Below are 24,148 nucleotides of genomic sequence, written 5' to 3'. Positions count from 1 at the left end.
AAAACTGAAGATTCTAACTCTTTTAAATTAAAGTTTTTAAAGCAATGTTTTAATAGGAATGATTGTGGCCTTTTCTACACTGTGCTTATATCCCAGGATCTGATCCCAGGTTATCTGCTTTGAACTGGGTTATGAGTCTCCACTGCCATATAATCTGGGATAAACAGATAATCTGGAATCAGATCCTGGGACAAGGAGCTGCAGTGGCACAATGAGATAATCCTTGTACCTGCTGAATAGTTAAAAAATAAAAATAAAGGTGAAGGTTTGAATCCATGAGATGAGGTGAGCTCCCGTCTGTCAGCTCTAGCTAGCCGGGACACGAGAGAAGCCTCCCAGGAGAATAGTAACACATCCGGGCGTCCCCTGGGGAACATCTCTGTAGACAGCCGATTCTCTCTCACCAGAAGCGACTTGTCTCAAATTTGCTTCTGACATGATTTTAAAAAAATCTGGGATATAAGGACAGTGTAGAAGGGGTTTGTGTTATGATATTAAAATAATTGTAACACATATTTCCATTGGTTTTTCAAACTGATGTTGCAAGAAACTTTGAATCCCATTCTGGAAGAAATGGACGATATAAATTAGATAGGTAGGTAAGTAGATAGATAGATAGATAGATAGATAGATAGATAGATAGATAGATAGATAGATAGATAGATAGATAGATAGATAGATAGACAGACAGACAGACAGACAGACAGACAGATAGAGATAGCTTTGTGGGTACAGCTTAAGTATGCATTGTGTCTTGAGCAAAACAGTGCACTGGGATAACACCAGCATTTACATGGACAAGATCTTTACTCTGAGGAATCTCAACTGGAGTAAGACAAACATGTGTAGGCTAGGAATTGCTGGATTGCTTAAAACCTTTGTCAAGCTCTGTTTGCAACAACCAAAGGTACCCCTGCAGCATGGCTGTGTTTCTGTCTCATGTCCAAATGGATCTCTTTGGAGCAGAGGATGTCTGTTCCGACGTTTGCATCGTGGGACTTAAAGCAGCTGCAAATACACAGGATGATGGGTGATTCTGCAGTAAGGTGAAGCATGGAGGGGAAAATCCTCTGCTTCCCAACCCAAGGGAGCAGGTTTGACTGGTGTCTCTGTGCCTTTAAAGCGAATCCGAAGGAGATACCATCAAATAACTGATCCCCTCTATCTTGGCAGCATTGTAGTTTCCTTATCGCACACATGCATCTCGAACAGAATGAACAGCAGCCAAGTCCTATGATGCCATCATCTTCACCAACTTGTTGCAATAACAGTTTATGTGTGCATGTCTATTCTATTAAATATATATATTTAATCCAACCCGCTGTTTCGGTGAATTTCTTTCACATGCTGTATTCCAAGGACTCTGCACAATGGTAAGAGGAAACTAGAAGAATAAAAAGATGTGTTGTCGAAGGGTTTCATGGCCGGGATCACAGGGTTGCTGTATGTATTCCGGGCTGTATAGCCATGTTCTAGAAGTATTCTCTCCTGATGTTTCGCCCACCTCTATGGCAGGCATCCTCAACCTCTGAGGATGCCTGCCATAGATGTGGGCAAAACGTCAGGAGAGAATACTTCTAGAACATGGCCATACAGCCCGGAATATATACAACAATCCAATAAAAATATGGTTATTATTAGTGTTAGTGATGCTGTAATAAGGAACACTTACAAAGTTTTACTTGTAGTATTAAAGCGGGTAGCAACTTGCAAAGATACAACAAAAAGCACAAGCCAAGGTAGAGTTCAGGGCCTCACAATATAGAGGAAGCTGCTCTCAAAACAATCCCATTTTACAAAATAGGAGTTGGACATCATCATCATTTTGTTGTCGAAGGCTTTTATGGCTGGAATAACTAGGTTGCTGTGAGTTTTCCGGGCTGTATGGCCATGACCCAGAAGCATTCTCTTCTGACATTCCACCCACATCTATGGCAGGCATCCTCAGAGGTTGTGAGGTCTGTTGGAAACTAGGCAAGTGAGATTTATATATTTGTGGAATAATATCCAGGGTGAGAGAAAGAACTCTTGTCTGTTTGAGGCAAGTGTGAATGTTGCAATAAATCACCTTGATTAGCATTTAAAGGCCTTGCAGATTCAAGGCCTGGCTGCTTCCTGCCTGAGGGAATCCTTTCTGGGGAGGTATTAGCTGGCCCTTACAAGAAACAGTCAGGGCCAACTAACACCTCCCAACAAAGAAACAATCAACAGACAAGAAAAATCAGGGCCGGCTAACACCTCCTAACAAAGAAACAACAAACAAACAAAAAACAATCAGGGCCAGCTAAGACATCCCAACAAAGGATTTCCCCTGGCAGGAAGCATTCAGTCTTTGACGCTGCAAGGTCATTAAATACTAATCAAGGTGATCAATTACAACATTCACACATGCCTCAAAAAGGTAAGAGTTCTTTCTCCCACCCTGGACTGTCCACAGATATATCAACTCCACTTGCCTAGTTTCCTACAAACATCATTACCTCTAAGGATGCCTGCCATAGATGAGGGTGTTTATTTTCATGGTTTCCTCCTTTCTGTTAAAATTGTCCACATGCCTGCCGTAGATGTGGGTGACACATCAGGAGAGAGTGCTTCTGGAACATGGCAATAAAGCCCAGAAAACCCAATAATAATTTTATTTCTCACCCACCTCTTCTCATGGCTTGAGATGGGTCCAGGACAGTTAATACACACCAATACTATTAAAAAAAATCTACAAACACAATAAAACCTCCAAGTGTGAAGAGCAAGGCAATGGTATATCAGTCCCAGATGTCATGTATGTAAGGAAAAGTAGTGTAAAGTGTGCAGTGGGGAAAAATGGAAAGGGGGGGGGGGGCAACATAGGTCCTGATGGATTCCCAGTGGGAACAAGGATGGCCCTACTATTAGGCTTGTTGAGCTATTGCTCTTTCTTGGGGGACAGAACTATCTTTCAATGGACCTGTGTAAGAAGTAATGAAACTATTTGCATTTATTCTTCTGACAAAAGAGACACTGCCTTCTTCATTTCTGGCAGCAAAATATCTTGGACTGTTGCAGGAATGAGTCTAGGCGGATGGCTAGGGCAATGTATCTGCTGCAGGAAAGTCCTAGTTGCTTTCTGTGCATGATTTTACGCTTCCATGCCAGCAGAGGGCAGTATATAAATGGAAATCCCTGGGAGGAATGTCAAAGCGGAAAGGAACCAAGGACAATGGCAATGACTTAGAATTCCACCTGAATATTCATTTCTCCATGCAGTCATGCCGGCCACATGATCTTGGAGGTGTCTACGGACAACGCCGGCTTTTTGGCTTAGGAATGGAGATGAGCACCAACCCCCAGAGTCAGACATGACTGGACTTAACGTCAGGGCAAACCTTTACCTTTACCTTTATTCATTTCTTATATTTCCAGTCCAGCTTTTTACAGGAAATACAGGCAAGAAGGATAATTGAAAACCAAGATGATGACACGTCTCATTAGCGGTTGCTCACAAAGCCCATCAATTACATAATATTATTGCAGTCAGAATTTTCTGATAGAACTCTATGGTGAGAAAATCACTGAGTTGCTGTGAGTTTTCCGGGCCATGTTCCAGAAGCATTCTCTCCTGATGTTTCACCTACATCTATGGCAGGCATCCTCAGAGGTTGTGAAGTCAGGGCCAGCTAACACCTCCCACCAAAGGATTCCCCCAGGCAGGAAGCAGCCAGGCTTTGAAGCTGCAAGGCCATTCAGTGCTAATCAAAGTGGTCAATTGCAACATTCACACTAGCCTCAAGCAGACAAGAGTTCTTTCTCCCACAGATATGTAAACCCCACTTGTCTAGTTTCCAACAGATTTTACATCTCTGAGGATGCATGCGAAATGTCAGGAGAGATTGCTTCTGGAACATGGCCATACAGCCCAGAAAACTCACAGCAACTCAAGAATTTTAATAATTGCTATGGCTTTAGCTTGGAATACATTCATTTCTGCTTTTTTCATTTTTTATTTATTGAAATAGATAAACATTTGTGTGTGTTTGTTGCATTCAGAGCAATACTTTCCAGCTATTAATCTAGATGTGGGCGAAACGTCAGGAGAGAATACTTAATAATAATAAATAATAATAAACTTTATTTTTATATCCCGTCCCATCTCCCCGAAGGGACTCGGGGCGGCTCACAACAGGGACAAGCCCGAACAACAACAACATATTTTAACATAAACTTAAAACATTCCAACAATACACAAAATAAAATAATGGAACATGGCCATACAGCCCGAAAAACATACAACAACCCCATTTTTAATCCGTTTCAATGATTTTAACTTAATTTTTAATTAATTGCATTGATATTTTATTTTATTTTAGCGTTGGTATATTTTGGGGATTTTAAATGGTATCAAAATGCTTCTAATGTAAGCCCCTTTGAGTCTCATTTGTGTGGAGAGAAAAAGTGGGGTATAAATAAATAAACATCATAATAATAGTGTCAGAATTGTGGGTGAGAGTGAAATGTTTCAGCTGGTACAGAGAATTATCGGAACATAGCCTAAAACATTGAATCGTTGAAAGAAAATTGAGACCCATAGCAACAAATAAATTGTTATTGTTGTTGAAGGATAAGCCGTGAGCAACTGTGGATGGTGCATGATGCATAACACATAGGAGTTTACTAGCAGTGCCCAGCCACGTGTTGCTGTGGCAAAGTGTGGTGGTATGGGAAATAAAGTATTGAGGAACACAACTGAGGGGGCTGCTAGGACACAAAATGTGCAAGGCCTAAAGGGGACGGGGCCTACCCTTCTGACTGGCAGCCAGGGGGAGAACAGCTCTTCCTCGTCCTGTATAATTTGGACTTTATTTTTCTAGGTTTTTTTATTGAAAGACATAGATTGGATGACTATGTCTTTTGTGACCAAATTTGGTGTGATTTGGTGCAGTGTTTTTGTTGTTTACACAATGGAAAAAATGCACATTACATTTTTATATAGATAGATTGCACAAGGCAGGCACATTGCAATTTCAACAAGATAACAGTGGGACCAGGGCATTCTTAAGTGTCAGAATTTGGACTGGAAACCTTGCTTATCATCAAACCTATAAGTAGTGGAATTGGCAAACCTAGTATCAACTAAGTAGGAGAGTCCCAATGGACATAGGAAGCCCAAGAGACACGAAGCAGGAAGAGGTGGCTTTGCTTTGTGGCTCAAGATTCCCATTTATCCTGCTATTGATCATGCCATCGTGGACAAAGAGAGACCCTCCTGCCATTTTAGCGCATATGCAAGTGCATCCCAATTTAAAAGACATATTGCCCGGCTTCAAGCCGAGCTGTCTGGTTGCCATGGAGACAGAGGCTTAAGGTGTACGGATGCCTTCTCTTCCCTGTCCGCATGCACACAATGCCCACCCCGCCTCGCTCCCCACTGCCATGATGCCAAGGGAATCCATAACCGAACAGACATAAGGCACCGACTGCGGGGGATCTCTCATCTTCCCCACGTGAACCGTTTTCCTGTCTTGGCTTCTTTGTTTCAGCAAAGAGCATCCATGTTCCCACCCATGCGCTAGTTGCAAAGAGGGTGGTTTTGAGACACGGACACCTCTGCTCCAAAGTTGGGCAAACCCAGCAGGTAAAGGTGTCCCACCGATTTGTACAGTAAGGTGCTTTCTAACCCAGTGTTGCATCCCTGTGGTGGGAGGCCATGTGAAAATCTCAAACTAACAAGGGTTTGAACTAGAATTTTGGAAATGTTGCATAGAATCTTGAAGTGGGAAGAGACCCCAAAGGCCATCCAGTCCAACCCCCTTCTGCCATGCAGGGACACACAGTCAAAGCACTCCAACAGATGTCCTGACCTACTGTATTTGCACTTGGTTTGATAACTGCACAGTCACAGATAGGAAGATGCTCCAAAGGATCACTATTAAGCAAAAAGCGGGTGCTAGAAATAATATATGAAAGCTGACTGGCGCAACCTGGGGATCACAACCAGATACTGTTAAGACATCTACTCTTGTGCTTTCCTACTCTGCTGCTGAATACGCATACCCAGTGTGGAATACATCTCACCACGTTAAAACAGTGGATTTGTCTCTTAATGAGACATGCCGCATTATCACGGGATGTCTACGCCCTACACCACTGGAGAAATTATACTGTTTAGCTCAGGCATGGGCAAACTTCAATGGTGTTTTGGGCTTCATCTCCCACAATTCTTAATAGCCAGTAAGCTGGCTGGGATTTTTGGGAATTGAAGTCCAAAATACCTGGAGATCTGAAGTTTGCCCATGCCTGGTTTAGCCAGTATTTCCCCACCGGTATTGCATCCATCAGAAAGTAGTAGCCTATAATGAAAGGACAAAGGTATTGACATCTCCAGCCCATCCTCTGTTTGGATATCAGCCAGCATGCCAATGACTTAAATCAAGAAATAGATTTCTAAAATCTACAGATATACTTGCAGGTGCACCTCAGCAAGCAAGAACCCAAAAGTGGCAGGCTAAACCCCAGAACCTTAATCAGTGACTGACACCGAATGAGAGACTCCCTCCTGGGCACACCGAAGACTGGACAACTTGGAAGGCACTGAGTAGACTGCGTTCTGGCACCATGAGGTGCAGAGCCAATTTTAAGAAATAGGGCTACAAAGTGGAGTCCACGACATGCGAGTGTGGACAAGAGCAAACCACAGACCACTTACTACAATGCAGCCTGAGCCCTGCCACATGCACAATGGAGGACCTTCTTATAGCAACACAAGAGGCACTCCAAGTGGACAGCTTCTGGTCAAAGGAAATTTAACATAATGCCAAGTTTTTAACTTTGTTTGACATTCCACAGATACATAAACCCCACTTGCCTAGTTTCCAACAGACCTCACAACCTCTGAGGAAGCCTGCCATAGATGTGGGTGAAACATCAGGAGAGAATGCTGTGCATTAAATATAAATTTAGACAGAACTGGCTTGCTGTGATTTTCTGGGTTGTATGGCCATGTTCCAGAAACATTATCTCCTGACATTTCACCCAGCAGCCAGGCTTTGAAGCTGCAAGGGCATTCAGTACTAATCAGGGTGGCCAATTGCAACAGTCACACTTGCCTTAAACAGACAAAAGAGTTTTTCTCCCACCCTGGACATTTCACAGATATATAAACCCCACTTGCCTAGTTTCCAACAGACCTCACAACCTCTAAGGTTGCCTGCCATAGATGTGGGTGAAACGTCAGGAGAGAATGCTTTTGGAATATGACCATACAGCCTGGAAGACTCATAGCAACCCAAACCTTAATTTTGCTATTTAATATAAAAGATGCCATTTTACTACCCCACTGTCTACAATAGGATTTGAGCATCCATGGATTTGGTATCCACAAAAAAAAAAAACCCAAACCACACCAGATACAAAGGAACGTATCAAACCAAAACCTCCTCCACCCTTTTCTTTATTTTTTTTAAAAAGGGTTACATTGCTATAATCGGTTCGTGAAATGGAATTATTTTGGTGTAGCACTATATAACTCTTAAGTAATTTAGATGGGGAAAAATATGAGGAGATGAAAAATTGCCCTACAAACTATAAGACCACTTCAGCCAACCTCATCCCCGGGTTTTTTCAGAAAACGTACTTTACGTAATGAGCATTTATGTGGAGCTCCTCTTTAAGCCCATTTAGAAACATCAAAGGATCTGGCTTGCATTATTTTGTTATTGAAGCTGTATTATCAGTATTAACTGTATTGCATCCAGGGCTCAAGGTTGCCATGGCTGCTTATTTACTTGCAAGCAGCTGCTATTCTTGTTGGGAACCCTAGAGTCTCTTTGGTCATCAGAGAGAGAGAGAGAGAGAAAAGGAGGCTTCCAGTTTCCTTCCTTCCTTAAAGCTCTAAGAAAGCCAGATCTATACATTCATTCCACAAACTGGGACTCTCACTGTTCCATTGTTTCTCTTTAGTCACCAAGGTAAAAGTATATGTTCAAAAACTAGTCGCCACTAGCCACAAATCTGCATTGATTCCTAGCTATCAAAATGATTAAAGAGCTATTTAGCACTATCAAAGACTAAAGGCGAAATGGAGATATACAAACCCCCTGAAGCCACAATCTGGTCAAGAGATAACGATAACATTATGTTGTCACAGGCTTTCATGGATGGAAATCACTGGGTTGCTATGGGTTTTTCAGGTTGTATGGTCATGGTCCCGTATCATTCTCTCCTGACATTTCTCCAGCATCTCTGGCCGGCATCTTCAGAGGTTCTGTTGGCAGTGAAGCAAGTGGAGTGTGTATATATCTGTGGAATGTCCTGGATGAGAAAAGTACCCTTGTCTGTTTAAAAAAAGTGTGAATGTTGCAATTACCACCACTCAGAAACAGGAGAACTCGAGACAGCAAACAATCAAGTGCTAGTTAACACCTCCCAAGCAGAGGAAGCCTCCGGGCAACAGAGGCCAGGCTAGCTCAATGCAGATACTCTCACTGATTAGCTTTGCATCTTCATGGATACGCAATGCTATTCAAGCTTGCTAATTGCAACATTCACACTTTTTAAAAACAGACAAGGGCACCCTGGTCATTCCACTGGTGTGTGTGTGTGTGCGTGCGTGCGTGCGCGCGTGCCGGTCACAAGACCAGGAGGTGTCTATGGACAACGCAGGCTTCTCAGCTTGGAAATGGAGTAGAGTACCTCCCAGAGCCAGAGAAGAGAACCACCTCCAGAGCCAGAAATGAAAGAAGTCTTTAGCTTTGTCTGTGCATTTGTGTCTCAATGTATTACATTGTATCAAAGCATTGGATGTTTGCCTGTGTCTGTTTATATGCTGTAATCCGGTTAGAGTCCACTTGGGGAATATAAATAAAGTTGTTGTTGTTGTTGTTGTTATTATTATTATTGACACAACGACATTGTATGACACAGCAAACAAGATAGATATGCTGGATTTCTATCACAAAATCACAAGGCAAACACTTCCCAAGTGTTTAGGACTGTATTATTATTATTATTATTATTATTATTATTATTATTATTATTATTATTAGTATTGACACAACGACGTTGTATGACACAGCAAACAAGATAGATATGCTGGATTTCGTTTCACAAAACCACAAGTCGAACACTTCCCAAGTGTCTAGGACTGTGTGATGTATTTTCGGATGATGCGTGCAGATCCCAGCAGGGTGGCCTTTTGCAGTTGGCAGATCGTAATTTTGTCAATGTCTATTACTTCCAAATGCCAGCTGAGATCTTTTGGCACGGCACCCAGAGTGCCCATCACCACCGGGACCACCTGCACTGGTTTCTGCCAGAGTCTTTGAAGTTCAATCTTGAGGTCCTGATAGCGGCTGAGTTTTTCCTGTTGTTTTTCATCAATGCGACTGTCACCTGGGATGGCAACATCAATTATCCAAACCTTGTTCTTTTCCACAACTGTGATGTCTGGTGTGTTGTGTTCCAGAACTTTGTCAGTCTGGATTCGGAAGTCCCACAGTATCTTTGCGTGTTCATTTTCCAGGACCTTTGCTGGTTTGTGATCCCACCAGTTCTTTCCTGCTGGCAGGTGGTACTTGAGGCATAAGTTCCAATGGATCATTTGGGCCACACAGTTGTGCCTCTGTTTGTAGTCTGTCTGTGCAATTTTCTTACCGCAGCTGAGGATATGATCAATGGTTTCGTCAGCTTCCTTGCACAGTCTGTATTTTGGGTCATCAGCTGATTTTTCGATCTTGGCCTTAATTGCATTTGTTCTGATGGCTTGCTCCTGGGATGCAAGGATCAGGCCTTCTGTCTCCTTCTTCAGGGTCCCATTCGTGAGCCATAGCCAGGTCTTCTCCTTATCAGTTTTCCCTTCAATTTTGTCAAGGAACTTTCCATGCAATGTTTTGTTGTGCCAGCTGTCAGCTCTAGTTTGTAGTGCAGTTTTCTTGTACTGGTTTTTTGTCTGTTGTGTTTTGAGGAGTTTCTGATTTTTGACTTCAATCAAAACAGGTTCTTCACTTTGCTTTACATATTCTGCCAGGGCATATTCTTCTTCTTTGACTGCTTGTTTTACTTGTAAGAGTCCTCTACCCCCGATCTTCTAGGCAGATATAGCCGGTCAACATCACTGCGAGGGTGCAGTGCATGATGAATGGTCATGAATTTTCTTGTTTTTCTGTCCAAATTGTCCAGTTCCATCTGTGTCCAGTTTATGATGCCAGCAGTATATCTTATGACAGGTATGGCCCAGGTGTTTATGGCCTTGATGGTGTTGCCTACATTGAGCTTGTTTTTGAGAATTTTTCTGACCCTTTGTATGTATTCTTTACTGACCACAGTCTTCACATGTTCATGCTTGATGTTGTCCAGCTGTAATATGCCCAGATATTTATAGGCCTCTGGCTGGTGACACTTTATTGTTTGGCCATTAGGCATATTTATGCCCTCACTTTCAATGATTTTTCCCTTCTTCAATGCCACTGTCGAACATTTGTCCAAGCCAAACTCCATGCTGATATCAGTGCTAAAAATTCGGACAGTGTTAGTCAGAGACTGGATTTCAGTTTCCGTTTTTCCATACAGCTTCAGGTCATCCATGTACATCAGATGCGAAATTTTGTGAGAATTCTTAGATGATGATGATGATGATGATGATTATTATTATTATTATTATTATTATTACACTTCACTTGATTCACTGCCACCAGCACCTCTAAAGATGGAAGCGCAGATCAGGTGAAATGGTGGCCCCCCGACTCTGGAACACCCTCCCCAAGGATCTCAGACAGGCCCCTACATTGGCAGTCTTCAGAAAGAACTTGAAGACCTGGCTGTTCCAATGTGCCTTCCCAGATTAACAGGAAATCTCCAATACCAAGTCCCATAAGCATCTTATTAGAATTAAGATTGCATATCGCACTCTGCACTTGCCCTATAAGCCTTATATATCACCTGTCACACCAGCACTTTTAATCTTGTACCCATTATTCTGGCCTGGCCCAGTTCTATTGTGTTTTAGCGTATTGTTATTGCTTGTGGTTTATACTGTTTTAATTCTTTTAATTTGCTTTTGTTTGTATTGTTATATTGTGTGTTGAGGCCTTGGCCTTTGTAAGCCGCATCGAGTCCTTCAGTAGATGCTAGCGGGGTACAAATAAAGTTTAATAATAATAATAATAATAATAATAATAATAATAATAATAATAATAATAATAATGATGTCAGGAGAGAATGCTGCTGGAACATGGCCATACAGCTCGAAAAACTCACAGCAAACCATGATCACATTGTTTGTGCTCTCTCAGAATTTGTAAAAGCTTTTACCCCCATTCTTGAATGTGGAAACAACTCTGACTTTGACAGTGAGCATTTTAAGTTAAAATATAATTTGTGAAGGAGCCCCCGGTGGTGCAGTGGATTAAACCGCTGAGCTGCTGAACTTGCTGACTGAAAGGTCGGAGGTTCGAAACCTGGGAGTGGGGTGAGCTCCTGCTGTTAGTCCCAGTTTCTGCCAACCTAGCAGTTCGAAAACATGCAAATGTGAGTAGATCAATAGGTACTGCTCTGGCGGGAAGGTAACGGCGCTCCATGCACATGACTTTGGAGGTGTCTATGGACAATGCCAGCTTTTTGGCTAAGAAATGGAGATGAGCACCAACCCACAGAGTTGGACATGACTAGACTTAACATCAGAGTAGAATCTTTACCCTTTGCCTATACTTTGTGATCTCAGTTGTTTGTCTCCTCACCCCAGGATGGCATAATGGTTTGAAGATTACATATCTGGAGACCAGGGTTTTAATCCCAGCTTAGTCATGAACCCAATAGGTGACCTTGGGCAAGTCACATTCTCTCAACCTCCTCTGAACCAATCTTGCTAAGAAACTCCAGTGCTAGGTCCGCCTTAGGGTCACTATGGATCAGAAACAAATGGAAGGCACACAACAACAGCTTCCAATGAAAGAATGAGCAATTAAAAAAATGAACCTTCTCATATAAAGTCTTTCCCTCCATGAAATTTTCCTATAGCTCCTAAATTTCAAGCATTGCAGGGACTTAACTCCAACTGAACGTTTAGAAGTATGATTGGGGCATCCTGAATAAAGGAATACAGGCGGTAAATTGAAGAGTTTTAAGTGTAAAAGGTTTTTACTGACTTGCTTTCTGTAATGCTAATAATAATAATAATAATAATAATAATAATAATAATAATAATGACCCAAAATGCAGACTGTGCAAGGAAACCAACAAAACCATTGATCATATCCTCAGCTGCTGTAAGAAAATCGCACAGACAGACTATAAACAGAGGCACAACTATGTGGCCCAAATGATTCATTGGAACTTATGCCTCAAGTACCACCTCCCAGCAGTAAAGAACTGGTGGGATCACAAACCTGCAAAAGTATTGGAAAATGAGCACGCAAAGATACTGTGGGACTTCCGAATCCAGACTGACAAAGTTCTGGAACACAACACATCAGACATCACAGTTGTGAAAAAGAAAAAGGTTTGAATCATTGATGTCGCCATCCCAGGTGACAGTCGCATTGACGAAAAACAACTGGAAAAACTCAACCGCTATCAGGACCTCAAGATTGAACTTCAAAGACTCTGGCAGAAACCAGTGCAGGTGGTCCCGGTGGTGATCGGCACATTGGGTGCCGTGCGAAAAGATCTCAGCCGGCATTTGGAAACAATAGACATTGACAACTGCAAAAGGCCACCCTACTGGGATCTGCACGCATCATCTGAAAATACATCACACAGTCCTAGACACTTGGGAAGTGTTCGACTTGTGATTTTGTGATACGAAATCCAGCATATCTATCTTGTTTGCTGTGTCATAATAAAATATAATAATAATAATAATAATAATAATAATAATTTATTCTTGTATCCCACCACCATCTCCCCGAAGGGACTTGGGACGGCTTACAACAGGGACATGCCCAGAATAACAACATAACATCATAAAAACAGTGTTTTAAAACAGTAGTTAACACAATGCAGCGATAAAATGTGCACATAAATAAATACCTTAAAACTCAACATCAATACACATATAATAAAACGTGAATAGTGCATGGACTCTGAAAGGGTCCATGAGTAAAATCAGGGCAGAAAGGGACGAACTAAGAAATGTGGGAAATTGAGCAAAAATCATTTTTGGGAGCAAAGTTGTTATTAAGGGGGTGCAGTGACCTCATTTTGCACCTGCTCTACTTTCACCTCTGTCCCCGAATCTATGTAATTTAATACAGCCTGCAGATTAGATGACATTATCTAACTTTGGTTTAGAAGGAAGATGGTAATGATACCTGTGACAGCGTAACACCTAATCCCCTTATTTACTAAACATTTCCAGGAGGATGAGTCCTCCTCATGTGTGTTTATTAGAACACACAGAAACCTATTTCTGCCCTCAAATATGTTTGAATGTTAAAAAAAATGGGTTTGTTTCTCTGTTCTCTCTGTAACATTTGTAATAGTTGATTGTTCGGCTCATTCAAAATGCAGAAAGACAGGCAAATTTTGTGCAAATGCATGGCAATATTTGCATGTTATCAAAATTGCTCAACAAAAAAAGAAAGGAAAGAAGTACGTTGTCATCTTTCTTTTTCTCCTAAAGTAAATTTGCTTTGCAATAGTAAAGGAGTCTGCAGCAGAAAAGATGGGAAAGGAGAGGAAATGCAAAAAAAAGGGAAGTTGAATTTTCAAAGGAAGAGTAAATATTGATGATCGGGGAACAGCTTCTTTCATTAAGATTTCTGTCTAATGTGTTGTCGAAGGCTTTCATGCCATGAATCACTGGGTTCATGTGAGTTTTCTGGGCTGTCCAGCCATGTTCCAGAAGCATTCTCTCCTGACGTCTCACCCACATCTATGACAGGTATCCTCAGAGGTTGTGAGGTCTGTTAGAAACTAGGCAAATGAGGTTTATATATCTGTGAAGTGTCCAGGGTGGGAGAAAAACACTTTTCTGTTTTAGGCAAGTGTGAATTGGCCATTTTGATTAGCACTGAATGCCCTTGCAGCTTCAAAGCCTGGCTACTGGGTGAAACGTCAGGAGAGAATGCTTCTGGAACATGACCATACAACCCAGAAAACTCACACAAACCAGTTCTGTCTAAATTTATATTTAATGCACAGCATTTGAGGACATCACTAGGAGCAATGTCCTAGATCTCAAGTTTTGTTCCAAAAACCTCAGAGCCTGAGTCAGCAATCCTAGTTAAGAAAAATAAGGAGTTATGTCAACGGTTGGACCTATACTGCCATATAAATCAGATTATGAAAGCAGATAATCCACATTATTTGCTTAGAACTAGATTATATGGGTCTACACTGCCATATAATCCAATTCTAAGCAGACAATCTGGGTTTTATATGGCAATGTAGATGGGGCTAAAGTTATCCTGGGAAAAGATAAATATCGAAAATAGATTTGTGGCCATTTGCTGTGGGTTTTGTTCCAAACATGTCAGGGAGCCTTTTAGGGATCCTCCCATCTCACAACAACCCTGTGAGGTAGTTCAGGCTGAAACCGATCCAATGTTCCATAGTGACTTTCATGAGGAAATATCTCTGCCAAATCTGAGTCCATCTGAACCGCAGCACCATGTTGACTTTCCCAGTTTGAATGTCAACTATCAATCCAGATGTTGTGACACAATTCTTTCCAGTTTACACATAGCCAAATATACTGTATTGAAATGGATATCTAGAAGAGAAATATTCATTGGACATATATGGAATGCCCAAAATCATAGTGCCTTTAATTCAAAGTGGCTCTTCAGATGTTGAAGTACAACTCCCTGCATTCCTTAATCTATGCACATCTGGAAGGGATAGTTTGCCCAGCTCTGCATTCTTGGAGTGAGGCCGTAGCCTCAAGCAACAGTTTTGGGATACTGTGAAAGGGCTGTTAATTATTTTACTTTTGATGTTGTATTTTTTATTACAGTGAATAGAAAGACGTATTTGTGGGAATTTCAGCCACATATTTCAGAATAACTTGGCAGCTGGTGTCTCTTATGCTGGTGAATGGGTTTGGGATTTTGAGTAGATCCTTTGAACTTTTTTTTTTTTCGTGTCAGGAGCAACCGGAGTTGCTTCTGGAGTGAGAGAATTGGCCGTCTGCAAGGACGTTGCCCAGGGGACGCCCGGATGTTTTGATGTTTTTACCATCCTTGTGGGAGGCTTCTCTCATGTCCCCGCATGGAGCTGGAGCTGATAGAGGGAGCTCATCCACACTCTCCCCAGGTGGGATTCGAACCTGGCAGCTTTCAGGTCAGCAACCCAACCTTCAAGTCACTTAGTCCACTACGCCATCTGGAGGCTCCATCCTTTGAACTATCCTTTGGGTAGTTCAAAGGATCTACCCAAAGTGCTGAACCTTTCCCCTAAATGACTTTGATGTCTAGGAAAGCTTTTTTGAAGTTCAGACTAAAACCCAGAGCAGATACCTTATTTCATCAAATTAATATTAGATACTAACATGGAGAAGTAGACCATAAATCACTTTCTGCAAAATGATTTGGATCAGCTGGTGGCGCAATGGATTAAATCCTTGTGCCAGCAGGACTGCTGACTGACAGGTCAATGGTTCGAATCTAGGGAGAGCAGGGAGAGCTCCCCTCTGTTAGCTCCAGCTCCCCATGTGGCAATATGAGAGTAGCCTCCCACAGGATAGTAAAACATCAAACATCTGGGCATGCCCTGGGCAACATCCTTGCAGACAGCCAATTCTCTCACACCAGAAGTTTCTCAAATCGCACCTGACACCAAAAAAGAGCCTTGTTGAATATGGAAACAAACAGGAAGCTAGTGAAGAGATTTGGAGGAGAATTAATTAGAGGGTTTGATTGACCCTTCGCTTAGTCATTCCAAAACCTTTTCCAATGTGACACTACAGATACCAGAACCATAACATTACAACAAATGCTCTGGAACCCCATTATGACATATTAAAGGATTCTTTTCTTGGTTAGGGCTCTTTCCCAGCAAGAAGATTTATTTCTAGGCATCCAGCAATGGCTACCAGGTTTCTTTTGCCCCTCTGGCTATCTTCCCCAGCATTGGCTTGCCTCTACTGCTTCTCCAACGGTGCCGAGCGCCTTCAGGTGTGCCAGTATTTCTTGGGCCATGAGAGTGAGCAGCATGGAGCTTGCCTGCAGGCGTTGAAGGTAGCCTTTGAGCCTTACCTTTCAACCAAGGTGGGTGAGTGTCATCCCATTAACTAGTGAACTGAAAGGAAAATTGAGGCCATAAGTGCTCTCAATGTGCAAAATATTGCAGCTGGGGATGGCATCAAGCTTCCATTGGAAGACTTACATATCTTTCACACTACGGTACATCATTATTAGGCTTCCTTTCAACTTATAGTCATGGCCCCATTCTGTGGAAATTTGGTATTAGAAGTTTCGTGAGATGTTTAGAATTTTCTGCCAGAAAGCTTGAGCGTGCCCTCAACTACCAGCATTGCATGGGATTCACTATGACAGTTAAAATGGCATCAAAGTACAATAAACAATGTGCATTGTGCAGGCATCTTTGGGTCCCAAATTTGTGACCTCTGAATAAGGTAAAGGTAAAGGTTTTCCTCTGATATTAAGTCTAGTTGTGTCCGACTCTGGGGATGGGTGCTCATTTCCATTTCTAAGCTGAAGAGCCGGTGTTGTCCATAGACACCTCCTGGGTCTTGTGGCTGGCATGACTGCATGGAGCACCATTACCCTCCCACTAGAGCAGTACCTATTGGTCTACTCACATTTGCGTGTTTTCAAACTGCTACATTGGCAGAAGCTGGGGTTAACAGTGGGAGCTCACTCCGCTACCCGGATTTGAACCACTGACCTTTCGGTCAGCAAGTTCCACAGCTCAGTGGTTTAACCCGCTGCAGCACTGGTGCAGCCCTTTGGATTAAAGGAATTCACCTTCCTTGTCTTAACTGACCAACTGATTCGTATGGGACATGTTGATATCTTCTGCTTGATGCTGGTCCAGGTGGTGCTTCCACCTCAATGTTCAGAACTTGGCTGGCTCTGTCCTTTGCCTGCAAATGTCTTGGAACTTGGAGCTGAAGTTTAGTGAGGCATCAGCACTCTTTGGCAGAAAGGCTAATGACCTTGCAAAACTACAACTCCCGGGATTCCATAGCAGAGCCATGGTTGTTAAATTGGTATCAAACTGCATTCATTCTCCTTCCATTCTTTCCAAGATGCGAATGAAATGCCAAAGTTGAAAGACACCTTTTCCAGGATCATCTTCTTCATGGAGGAGAAAGGCACGGCCAAAGGTGAGACATTGCAGAACTTCAAGTAAGTACCGTATATACTTGAGTATAAGCCGACCCTAATATAAGCCGAGGCACCTAATTCTACCACAAAAAACTGGGAAAATTTATTGACTCAAGTATAAGCCGAGGGTGAGAAATGCAGCAGCTACTGGTAAATTTCAAAAATAAAATTAGATACCAATAAAATTATATTAATTGAGGCATCAGTGGGTTAAATGTTTTGAATATTTACTGTATTTCAAAGAAAAACAGTAAACTAACTCTATAAGTAGAAAAGCAACAATAACTTTACAATAATCATAATCAGCAACAACAACAACTTCATTTGTACCCTGCCCAATCTATCTCCCCCTGGGGACTCAGGCCAGCTTCCAACATAGTAACAGGCAAACATATAATGCCTACATAAACAATGCAGAGCTAGATATAGATCTATCATGATATATACTAATTTCACATGTGTATTTTCCCCTGAAATCTTTGCAAATCCTCTCTCTATGTGCATTTTCCTCCTGCAATATTTCCAAGCCCGATTTATCAATGTTTATATCTATCTAGATGTGTGGGTGTGGGTGTGCAGTGCACACACGCATTTTCCCTCTGCACTTGCAAACATGTGAGGGTAAAATTCATATAAAATTCATATATAAAATTAATGTATACATATAGGAACAGATATACAGGTACATGGAAATCTCTAGTTATCTATATTTACATAGGATTTGCAAAGACCTGTAAACATACGAGGGGAAAATTCATATATTAATGTATTTGTAGGGGGAACATCTATATAAATATTTAGAAGCTTTGGGGCATGCATTTACCCAAGGAAGAAATGCAAGCAAAGTCCCCCTAAAAACAACTTTGCCCTCTTTTCTCCTGCCCTTTCCCACCTCTTTTCTTTCTCCTTTTTTCAAACTCTAAAAGTAGCCAGAAAAGGCTTTTTAAAACTTCTCTCCCCCTCCCAAAAAAACCCACCTCATTTTTATTTCCTTAGGAATAAAAAGAAATTCACACCTTCTGTTGCTCTCTTTTTCCTCCTTCCCTCTTTTTGGACTCAAATGTTCTTGCAATAATAGTAGTAGTAGTAGTAGTAGTAGTAATAATAATAATAATAGTAACGAATCATGCAAATTTGCAAGAATATCTTTTTTTTTCTTCCCCTTCTGCCCATGCAATCTGGCTTGCAAGGGTTTCTCTCACACTCTCCTTTTGCTTTTGAAAACATTCGCTTCTTCTCTGTCTCTCTCTCTCAAAAAAATATAAGATAACCAGCCTGGGAGGAGAAGCAGAGGAGAGAGGTTTTGGAAAAGAAAACATACTGTGGCTGCGCTGCTGGCTTGACCTTGACCCGAATATAAGCCGGGGGAGGCTTTTTCAGCTCATAAATAAGGGCTGAAAAACTTGGCTTATCTTCGAGTATATATGATAACTTTAAGTAATTGTATGTCTCACTCTATCCAGAGGACTTGAGGCAGGTGAGAGGAGGTATTGCAGGGTGGGGCAGGCAGATTCCACTATGTAGGGTTTGCTTTATGGTTTGTTTCTAACTGGAACCAGAAAGCAAAGGTGGGGAACTCTTGAAGACCAGGGGATTGCATTATTCTCCAAAGGGATTTTGGAGAATAACACAATGTGACAACATTTGGGGGGGGGGGGCAATCTGTTCCTTGTTTGAAAGTGTTATTTCCTGTTTAATTGTGCAGTACTTACTTTGAAAGTAGTTGTTATACTCCAGAAACTTTGTTTTTGTAGCAACCAGACTATATTGAATTGGTTGAGACTCAATGAGATATTCATTGAAAAGCAGCAGCATGATGTGCTGTAGGATGTGCCGCAAAAACAAGGTTTTTGCAGTTTTAATCAACCTTTTCCATGTTTTTGTAATAGAATCAATTAGGAAATGACATTTATAACACAGGAACAAAAATAATGTTACATAATATAGTCTACCACAATGGCTCCTAGATGTTTGCCACCTGCCTTCCCTTTGTAGTGTGCCTTTAAGTTGTTTCCAGCTAGGATGAACCTATTACAGGTTTTCTTGGAAAGACATATTCAGAGGGATTTGCCTTTGCCTTCTTCTGAGGCTGAGAGTGTGTGACTGGCCCAAGGTCAGCTAGTGGGTTTCCACCACGGAGCATGTTCTCCAGAGTTGTATCCAAAACAATCAAGCCACCACACCATGCTAGTTCTCATAAGAGGGAAAAGAAGGGGTCTATTTTTGGTCATATTTGGAACTCGGTTCTTGGTCCAAAATTCAAAGATTGTCAACCATGGAATGATCTCCATCCGGCATTTTGTGCTTTTACTCAGACCTATTTGTGATCTTGTTCTGAGCTATCCTACAACCTAATTTTGGGGAGTAGATTAGATTTTTTAAAAATGAATAAATAAATGGGTTGCTGGGAGTTTTCCAGGCTGTATGACCATGTTCAAGAAGCATTCTCTTCTGACGTTTCACCCACATCTATGGCAGGCATCTTCAGAGGTGGTATCTGTTGGAAAATAGGAAAGTCGGGTTTATATATCTGTGGAATTTCCAGGGTGGGAGAAAAAAAGAACTCTTGTCTGTTGGAGGCAAGTGTGAATGTTGCAGTTGGCCACCTTGGTTAGCATTGAATGCCTTACAGCTTCAAAGCCTGGCTGTTTCCTGACTGGGGGAATCCTTTGTTGTCTGGCTATCAGTATTTAAAAAACTCTAAAATCAAGACAGTAAATAAAAAGCAACACTAAAAAAAACAGGAATTCCAGACAGGAAATAATCAGGGCCAGCTAACACCTCCCAACAAAGGATTGCCCCAGGCAGGAAGCAGCCAGGATTTGAAGCTGCAAGACCATTCAATGCTAATCAAAGAGGCCAACTGCAACATTCACACTTGCCTCAAACAGACAAGAGTTCTTTCTCCCACCCTGGATATTCCACAGATATATAAACCCCACTTGCCTAGTTTCCAACAGACCCCCACAACTTCTGAGGATGCCTACCATAGATGTGGGGAAACATAAGGAGAGAATGCTTCTGGAACATGGCCATACAGCTTGGAAACCCACAGCAACCCAGTGATTAAGGCCATGAAAGCCTTCAACAACAGAATAAATGAATGGTGGTCAGAGATGCTGCCGGGATTCTTTGTTCCAAGATGTCGACTAAGTATAGGAGTCATGCAAAGTTCCAGATGTAGGAGGCCTGTCATTCCAGCCATCCTAGCTAGCATAACCAATGGCGAGGAATGCTAGGAATTGCTGTCGAACAACATTTGGAGGGCTGTATGATTTCCACCTAAGTGTAGACAAGGTACAGCACCTGATTCTTTGGTCAGCTATGGATTTGGCAAAAGGCTGTGCTCATAGCACCAAAGGAAACAGGGCCAACAAACCTACAACGTTTTCTTTCTATAGTTCCCTATCGAATAGGCATCTCAGAGGCTGCAGAAGAGGTCAAGTCAGAGGTGGCAAACCTCAAAAAAGGTACAGAAGGGCTGCTGGGGGGATCATTGGGCGATTGGACAGAACCTGCTCTTCTTTATTCTACATTGTTGAATTAATACAGTGTAACACTTCTTTAGCTGCCATGGCTCAATGCTATGGAATGCTATTTGTCATTTGACAAGCCACCAGCACTTTTTGGCATTAAAGGCGAAAGACCTTGTACCAACTTCCATGATTTAATTGCATTGAGCCATGGAAGTTAAAATGGTGTCAAACGACATTAATTCTATAGTCTAGATGAGCACGCTCAGAGTTTTCTTTCTTTTTTCTCCTTTTTAACCTCCCCTTTAGTTTTGCATTGTCAGAGGGAACAGATATTGTTTTTATATATCTAAGGGAGAGGAAACGACTTTATGTATGGGTTTGAAGACATAAACTGTTGGGATATAGGCCCGGGCTGTGGCGCAGGCTGGTGAGCAGCCGGCTGCAGCCAGCTGCAACAAATCACTCTGACCAAGAAGTCATGAGTTCAAGGCCAGCTCGGAGCCTGCGTTTGTCTCTGTCTATGTTCTATGTTAAGGCATTGAATGTTTGTCTTATATGTGTAATGTGATCCGCCCTGAGTCCCCTTCAGGGTGAGAAGGGCGGAATATAAATACTGTAAATAAATAAATAAATATTCATTTGTTAATGCAAAACCAAGCAGAAGTAAATATTGCTGAGGCATTCCTATTAGTATCTCTGTAGATCTCAGGAAACTATTTCTTGATTCAAGGTGTTGGCATGCTGGCTGATATCTGAATGAAGATGGGCCGGAGATGACACTGCCTTGGTCCTTTCATTACAGGCTGCTGCTTCCTGGCAGATGTCAGGTGGTGCAATGCCAGCTAAACAGTATAATTTCTCCAGTGGTGTGGGACGTAGACATCATGTGATAGTGCGGCAGTTAACATGTAAATCACTATGAAAGCTTTCCCACCACCTCAAACATATATTCTAACTCACTAAGTAAACACAATTCAACTATTTTCTGCTTTCCAGCTCCAGCCTGCATTCCTCCATGTGGTAAGTCCAGAAACCATCTGATCTTTTTAAAAATCTCGTCCCTGCATTCCATTTTTGTAAGTCCCCCAGAGCACCTCTTTCCCTTCTGGCTCATGAATCTATTTTCAGCACTCCTTTTATTGTATTCCACAGGGTTCCAGATAAATGCCCGTTACTATACCTGCTCAACATGTAGTTTTGAGGACTGCCAGCTGCCTATCGATTGCCCAAGTACATTCTCTTTGGCTCTTTCTGTGATTTTCTGTCTTAGGTAAGGTGACTTGATAGTGGGAGAATGGATGATGATGATAGGAAATAAACTTTGGAGTCCAGACTCTGGAAGGATAAAGGTATTACAACATTTCCCAGATGAAAACCGAGATACATATGGCCCAGAGATGTAGAGAGATCCCAAAATGGCAAAAAGGATTAACTGAGAAATGATGCACCAGTTTGCTTTTGCCTGAGCCTACTGGGAAGGAGAAGAATTTATTCCACTCCTTTCTTTTCTTTCCTGATGAGTTAACTGAGTGCCATATAATCAGGGCCCTTATACACTGCCATAAAATCCAGTTTCTGATCCAAGATTACACAATGTAAAATGATATTTGTTCCTGGGTTATTTATGTCATTTCCTAATTGATTCTATCATTAAAACACTTACTTACTTACTTACTTAGGCGATCCCTCGTAGTTCGAGGATGATGGTCTTCCAGCCGTAGGATCCTGTGGGTGGGTTCTTAGGTGGCTGAAGAGACCTATTCTTGATCTGCATGTTCTCCCGCAGTGAGGACCTCGGTTTCTGGGTCAGGGTTGGCTTGACGGGCTTTCCTCTTGGCACGTTTCTCCCTTAAGCCCTCCATTCGTGCCTCTTCGAGCTCCACAGCACTGCTGGTCACAGCTGACCTCCAATTAGAGCGCTCAAGGGCCAGGGCTTCCCAGTTCTCAGTGTCTATGCCACAGTTTTTAAGGTTGGCTTTAAGCCCATCTTTAAATCTCTTTTCTTGAGGTCGGAGTAGAGTAACTGCTTTGGGAGATGGAGATCGGGCATTCGGACAACGTGGCCAGGCCAGCGGAGTTGATGGCATAGGAGCATCGCTTCAATGCTTGTGGTCTTTGCTTCTTCAAGCACGCTGACATTTGTCCACCTGTCTTCCCAAGAGATTTGAAGGATTTTTCTGAGGCAACGCTGATGGATTTTTCTGAGGCAACGCTCCAGGAGTTGAGTGTGACGTCTGTAGACCGTCCACATTTCCCAGACGTAGAGCAGGGTTGGGAGGACAATGGCTTTGTAAACAAGCACCTTGGTATCTCTACGGATGTCCCGGTCATCAAACACTCTCTGCTTCATTTGGAAAAATGCTGCACTCGCAGAGCTCAGGCGGTGTTGTATTTCAGTGTCGATGTTGACTTTTGGGGAGAGGTGGCTGCCAAGGTAGCGGAAATGGTCAACATTTTCTAACGTGACACCATTAAGCTGTATTCCTGGCTTTGCAGAGGGATTAGCTGGTGCCTGTTGGAAGAGCACTTTGGTTTTCCCTATATTCAATGAGAGGCCGAGCTTCTCGTATGTTTCTGCGAAGGTGTTTAGAGTGTCTTGTAGGTCTTCTTCTGAATGCGCACAGACTACGTTGTCATCGGCATACTGGAGTTCCATAACAGATGTTGTGGTGACCTTGGTTTTGGCATTCAGTCCGCTGAGGTTAAATAGCTTGCCATCTGTCCGATAGATGATTTCCACTCCGGTGGGAAGCTTCCCATCAACAAGGTGAAGTATCATAACAATGAAGATGGAAAATAAGGAGGGGGCAATAACACATCCCTGCTTGACACCTGATTCCACCTTAAATGGGTCACTTTGGAAGCCGTTGCTGTCCAAGACTGTTGCCATCATGTCATCATGGAGGAGCCGAATTAAAACACAGGGAAAGTTTATTAAACTGCAGCATATTTTGCTATAGTTTTCGATGAATATCTCATTGAGTTTCAACTAATTCCACATATATTGTGTCAACCTCAAAAATTAAGTTTCTAGAGTATAACAACTACTTTCAAAGTAAGTACCGCACAATGAAACAGGAATAACACTTTCAAACCAGGAACATTTTTCCCCAAATTTTATTATCTGTTTCAAACTGGATTAAATGGCAGTGTAGACTCTTGCAATCCAGTTCAAATCAGATAATCTGGGATCGGATACTGGATTATATGGCAGTGTAGATCCAGCCTCAGTTTGCAACAATTGAGATAATGGGGAGAAATAGAACGATTAGAGAAGAATGAATATTTTAAAGAGGATGAAAAAGCGAAGCATTTGAAAATTAATCAGGACTCAAATTCAGGACAGTTGGGAGATAAGTGATAGGGTTAGATAATGGGAGGGGAGATAAGAGATGAGAAAAAGCTCCCAAAGTT

The 24,148-nt window shown here is 42.0% G+C and overlaps 1 protein-coding gene and 1 long non-coding RNA gene across 6 annotated transcripts in view; both read left to right on the top strand.

Annotated features, from left to right (window-relative positions):
* The window catches only part of spaca6 (sperm acrosome associated 6), a 64,373-nt gene that overhangs the window by 23,110 nt on the left and 17,115 nt on the right, over positions 1-24,148 (top strand). For 2 of the 4 annotated variants that reach the window (XM_062962773.1, XM_062962774.1), the window contains exons 1-4: positions 15,958-16,179; positions 17,180-17,257; positions 20,660-20,728; positions 21,731-21,964. In XM_062962773.1, coding sequence (XP_062818843.1) covers positions 15,993-16,179; positions 17,180-17,257; positions 20,660-20,728; positions 21,731-21,964 — 568 coding nt within the window. In that variant the 5' untranslated portion in view covers positions 15,958-15,992. Of the gene's footprint in view, positions 1-15,957; positions 16,180-17,179; positions 17,258-20,659; positions 20,729-21,730; positions 21,965-24,148 lie in introns of those variants that run through there. The other 2 variants (XM_062962775.1, XR_010000816.1) reach the window with 2 other exon arrangements.
* On the top strand, positions 70-1,317 carry LOC134293851 (uncharacterized). Of its 2 annotated transcripts, none has more exons than XR_010000819.1 (2): positions 70-603; positions 648-1,317. It is a non-coding gene; the product is annotated as an uncharacterized LOC134293851 (long non-coding RNA). The 2 variants fall into 2 exon arrangements; XR_010000818.1 differs by having other exon boundaries at positions 644-1,317.

The sequence above is a fragment of the Anolis carolinensis genome, unplaced genomic scaffold (assembly GCF_035594765.1).
Source record: "Anolis carolinensis isolate JA03-04 unplaced genomic scaffold, rAnoCar3.1.pri scaffold_10, whole genome shotgun sequence".
Classification (NCBI taxonomy): domain Eukaryota; kingdom Metazoa; phylum Chordata; class Lepidosauria; order Squamata; family Dactyloidae; genus Anolis; species Anolis carolinensis.
This window is presented reverse-complemented; position numbering and strand designations above follow the sequence as displayed.